The sequence below is a fragment of the Triticum dicoccoides genome, chromosome 5A, assembly GCF_002162155.2.
Source record: "Triticum dicoccoides isolate Atlit2015 ecotype Zavitan chromosome 5A, WEW_v2.0, whole genome shotgun sequence".
Classification (NCBI taxonomy): domain Eukaryota; kingdom Viridiplantae; phylum Streptophyta; class Magnoliopsida; order Poales; family Poaceae; genus Triticum; species Triticum dicoccoides.
This window is the reverse complement of record NC_041388.1, coordinates 136588766-136594197: the sequence shown is the minus strand read 5'-3', so window position 1 is coordinate 136594197 and position 5432 is coordinate 136588766. Positions and strand designations below refer to the sequence as shown.

General features: G+C 50.1%; 1 protein-coding gene across 1 annotated transcript in view; it reads right to left on the bottom strand.

Moving 5' to 3' along the window:
- LOC119300342 (peroxidase 24-like) overlaps window positions 1-1012 on the bottom strand; it is a 6233-nt gene extending 5221 nt beyond the window's left edge. The window contains exons 1-3 of the mRNA XM_037577337.1: window positions 688-1012; window positions 417-608; window positions 131-296 (exon numbers count right to left, since the gene is read on the bottom strand). Of these exons, the coding sequence (XP_037433234.1) occupies window positions 131-296; window positions 417-608; window positions 688-909 (580 nt within the window). The 5' untranslated portion in view covers window positions 910-1012. The remainder of the gene's footprint in view (window positions 1-130; window positions 297-416; window positions 609-687) is intronic.
- Window positions 1013-5432: the final 4420 nt, after the last annotated feature.

Sequence of the window (5432 nt, the reverse complement as noted above, 5' to 3'; positions counted from 1 at the left end):
TTTCGGGACATAGGGAGTAGTATCGATGGGACCAGGCCGTAGGTCCAAAATATAAGCATATGCTCGTGTTAAACTTAATGATGTTCCGCGCAAAGATAAACTTAACGATGTTGACTTGATATGTACGTACCCGAGAGAATGACGAGGTCCTTGACGTCGAGGCCCTTGCTGGCGAATTTGGCCTCGAGGGTGGTGAAGTTATCCGACGGCGAGGGTATGTTGGACAGCGCCTCCGACGCGCTCGACACCACGCCGTCGCGCCGCCCGAGCTGCACGTCCCACAGGTCACGACCGAACTGCGTATGCATGCAGCGCACGCGCGTCAACTCTTGCATATTCCATTTTGTTAATCAGCCGTACGTGCATGCATACATTGTACTTTAATTGACTGGTGCAAGCACGATCGACTGGCCGACCTGGAAGGAGATGGCGTCCCTTGCAGCGAGCGCGACGATGTCGGCGCAGGAGACGACGCCGGGGCAGACGGCCTCCAGCACGGCCTTGGCGGTGTCGATGACGTCCAAGCCGCCCAGCGACCCGTTCGGCCCAGCGTCCTTCTCCGCGGTGTTGCCCGCCATGGAGTCGATCAGCACCGACGCGTCGCACCCCTACGTACACGAATCAGCACGACGTCCGTCAACCATGCGCGCGCGCGCGAACGCTACTGGTTGTGGCGTACGTACGTACCCTGACGAAACAGTCGTGGAAAAAGAGGCGGAGCAGCCTCGCGGGCAGCGCGGCGGGGTCGGCGGCGACGCGGGCCACCACGATGTCGCGCACCACCGCCTCCGCCGCCGGGCAGCTGGGCCTGTAGAAGTGCGCCTTCAGCAGCGCCGCCTCGCCTCCGCCGGCCAGCGCGCCGGCCAGCACGACCAACAGGAGCAACGGCGATGGCGCTGGTCTGGCCATCGAGCTAAGCCGGCGTACGTAGGATGACGCGAGAGAGCGATGGATAGCGATCGGCAGGTGAGAATAATGGGAACTCAGCTTATGGGTGTGTGGCAAGGCTGTGTGTGTCTGTGTGCGCTTATTAAAGGCTTAAAGCCCGGCCACAGCGTGCGCCCGCCGGCATTCATCTCGGCCAGTGCGGTGAGGTCCCAAGTAGAAATCGCAGCTCAGCTAGCCGTCCGATTGTCGTCGACTACCGAACCGGTGACGTTTTGCGTGGCGGACCTTGGTTGGGTGCAAGCGCGCGCCGTTCCAGCTATGGGTAACAGCGAACCTCTAGCTACCTTACCAGCTCCAGTGCTCCGAGCAACGGAATTAGTTGGCCGTCGCCAGTACAGAGACACTATCAACCGCGCATCACACGTAATACACACAAGGCTGCTGCCTAGCTAGTACATACTCCCTCCATCTTAAAATAAGTGTCTCAATTTTATAATAACTTAAGTGCAAAGTTATACTAAGATTGAGACATTTATTTTGAAACAAAGGAAGTACTACAAAACAATCCCCATGGACGTAATATGGCTAGCCTACAAAACTGATGATCCGGAGTGCAAGGCCAACTCCAACGGGATCACCAAATGAACGGCATCGAATATCTACGGACACATCAGGGCGTGTCCGTCACCTAAATTGCCCTCATTTGAAACGGATGAAACACAAATATGGACATAATTCACATGAATATGGACGATATTTAGGCAGTTGGATAGTTGGTGCGAACCTGACACAAAGCTCCCCACGGATCTCGTCTCCTAGTGCGGCAGTGGCGGCGGTTGGTCACAACGGTAGCCGCCCAGCAGCCACCACGACCGGGTCTTCGCCGTCCTTCTTCTTGCCCATTGTTTTTTTCTCGCGAATATGCGTGGAGTGTATCATTCCATTGATAGATATGAGAGAAAACAAGGTTTTGTGGTTACCCCAAAGGCGTGTACAACTAGGGCGCCTTCAAGATTACCAATGAGCATAAGAGAAGGGGTTGCTCAGCCCGACAAGAGGGGTGTCAGGTTACAGGGATAGTTCTATCTAAACCCTTGGCACCAGCGCGTGCCCATCGCTTGGCTTTATCTTTGATGGCACTAGAGAGGTGGGAGTTGGACGGTTGCAGGCTGTCGAAGATGACTGCATTTCTGTGCTTCCAAATGTACCGAGTTGTGATGATCGCTAGAGAGGCGAAACCTTTGCGCTGCTGAGGCGGGGCCGCGGTAGTGCACTCCAGCCACCAATCGAAGAAGATGGCCTGGGCGTCCAGGATGGGTAGCGGCAGTCGACACGAAGACATGATCTCATGTCAGGTGATCCTCGAGAAAACGCAATGAGCGAGGAGGTGTTGCAAGGATTCTTCTTCCTGAGAGCATAAGCAGCAGATAGGTGGGTGTTGGAGGCCACGCTTGGCCAAGCGGTCTGCCGTCCAACAGTGGTTTTGTGATGCGACCCAGAGGAAGAACTTCACGTTGAGCGGGCCCAGCTGCGCCAAATGATCTTCCAGAATGGCGTCGTCATAGATCCCTCGAACATGATATGGTAGTAGGAAGGCGCCGAATATTGCCCATTGTGTTCTCGAGGCCAGCCGCAAAGAGAGGACCTTAGCAAATAGCTTGGCACCGAAGAGGTCGTTAGCGCTGCTACCAGATAGTAGAGATCGTTAGCACTGCTTCCACATAGCAGAGGTCATTGTCGGTGTCAAAACAGGCAGATCTCGGGTAGGGGGTCCCGAACTGTGTGTCTGAGGATCAATGGTAACAGGGACAAAGAGGACACAATGTTTACCCAGGTTCGGGCCCTCTTAAAGGAGGTAAAACCCTACTTCCTGCTTGATTATATTCGATGAGTATAGGGGTTACAAGAGTTGGCCTACCTAGAGATCGTAATGGCTAAAACCTAGCCATCTAGCCTATAAGAATTCTGATAGCCCCTACTGTAGGATCGAAAGTATGTCTAGAGGGGGGGGGTGATTAGACTACTTGACCAAATAAAAACTTAACCTTTTCCCAATTTTAGTTCTTGGCAGATTTTAGCTAATTTAGGACAAGTCAAGCAATCATCACATAATTCAAGCAAGCATGCAAAGAGTATATAGGCAGCGGAAAGTAAAGCATGCAACTTGCAAGAATGTAAAGGGAAGGGTTTGGAGAATTCAAACGCAATTGGAGACACGGATGTTTTTCCCGTGGTTCGGATAGGTGGTGCTATCCTACATCCACGTTGATGGAGACTTCAACCCACGAAGGGTAACGGTTGCGCGAGTCCACACAGGGCTCCACCCAAGGGTAACGGTTGCGCGAGTCCACACAGGGCTCCACCCACGAAGGGTCCATGAAGAAGCAACCACCCACAAAGGGTCCACGAAGAAGCAACCTTGTCTATCCCACCATGGCCATCACCCACACAGGATTTGCCTCACTAGCGGTAGATCTTCATGAAGTAGGTGATCTCCTTGCCCTTACAAACTCCTTGGTTCAACTCCACAATCTTGTCGGAGGCTCCCAAGTGACACCTAGCCAATCTAGGAGACACCACTCTCCAAGAAGTAACAAATGGTGTGTAGGTAATGAACTCCTTGCTCTTGTGCTTCAAATGATAGTCTCCCCAACACTCAACTCTCTCTCATAGGATTTGGATTTGGTGGAAAGAAGGTTTGAGTGGAAAGCAACTTGGGAAGGCTAGAGATCAAGATTCATATGGTAGGAATGGAATATCTTGGTCTCAACACATGAGTAGGTGGTTCTCTCTCAGAACATATGAGTTAGAATGATGTGTGTGTTCTGATGGCTCTCTCCACGAATGAAGAGGAGGTGGAGGGGTATATATAGCCTCCACACAAAATCCAACCGTTACACAGTTTTCCAATCTCGGTGGGACCGAATCAATAAACTCGGTCGGACCGAAAATGTAAACCTAGTGACCGTTAGAGATTTTCGGTGGGACTGACATGCAACTCAGTAGGACTGATATGGTTAGGGTTTGGGCATAACGTAATCTTGGTGAGACCGATTACACAAACTCGGTGAGACCGAATTTGGTAATTAGCTAACCAGAGAGTTGGTCAGGCAAACTCGGTGGGACCGATTTGCTCTTTCGGTGAGACCGAGTGGAACTCGGTGAAACCGAAAAGTTACAAAGGGGAAACACTGAGTTTACATTGCAATCTCGGTGGGACCGATTCGCTCTTTCGGTGAGACCGAAAAGTTACGAAAGGGAAACAGAGAGTTTGCAACCCCATCTCGGTGAGACCGAGATCCTTATCGGTAGGACCGAATTGCTAGGGTTTGGCAGTGGCTAATGACAAGTGAAACTCGGTGGCGCCGGATAGGAAGAATCGGTAGGACCGAGTTTGGCTTAGGGTTTAGGTCAAATGTGGATATGGGAAAGTAGTTGAGGGTTTTGGAGCATATCACTAAGCACATGAAGCAAGAGGCTCATTAAGCAACACCTCATCCCTCCTTGATAGTATTGGCTTTTCCTAAAGACTCAATGTGATCTTGGATCACTAAAATATAAAATGAAGAGTCTTGAGCTTTTGAGCTTGAGCCAATCCTTTGTCCTTAGCATTTTGAGGGTTCCACTTTCACATCCATGCCATGCCAATCATTGAGCTTTCCTGAAATAATCATCATGGAATAGCATTAGCTCAATGAGCTATATGTTGTTATGAATTACCAAAACCACCTAGGGATAGTTGCACTTTCAATCTCCCCCTTTTTGGTAATTGATGACAACATATAGATCAAAGCTTCGACAAATGATAATAAGCATGAAATATATCGTCGCTTTGAGAAGTATGTGATAAGTAAGAGCTCCCCCTAAATTTGTGCATATTTAAAATTTGCTTTGGACTGCAAATGCACAAGGAGTTAGAGTCATGGGTTACTCTTCCATGTCACATATATCTTGGTGGAGCGCTTAAAATGATAAGAATGAAATACATGCACTCATCACCAAGAATAGTGAATGATCACATAAGATAGATAGGATAATAGCATGAAGCAAACATTAAGTGTAGCTTATGATCAAACACATGATCATCAATGTCTCACAAGCATAGTATCTCAAGCACTCAAAAGCAAACAAGTTTGAAAAACCACCAAATAAAGCAAGAGAGAAAAGCAACACTCTCTCTCTCGAAGCCTATGATCTATAAATCTTCTCCCCCTTTGGCAACAAGTTACCAAAAAGTTCCTAGAAAATGCATAGCACTAGATCGACGCTCAGGCTTGATCTTCAGGTGGTGGAGGAGTCCGGATCACTCCAAGGACGAAGGCTTCGGTAGATGCTGAAGTAGATGCTGGAGTTGGAGCTGAAGTAGATGCTGGAGCTGGTGGAACTGAGGCTGTGGCTGGTGCTGAGGTGGTGGCTCTTGTGTCAGCAACTGGCACGGCAGATGACCTTGGACCTCTTGGCACTCTGGCAAAGGCATGAGTGGTAGTCCTGCCTCTCCTCTCCTGCATGTCCTCCTGGAGCTGCTCCACTGCAGACTGAACTTC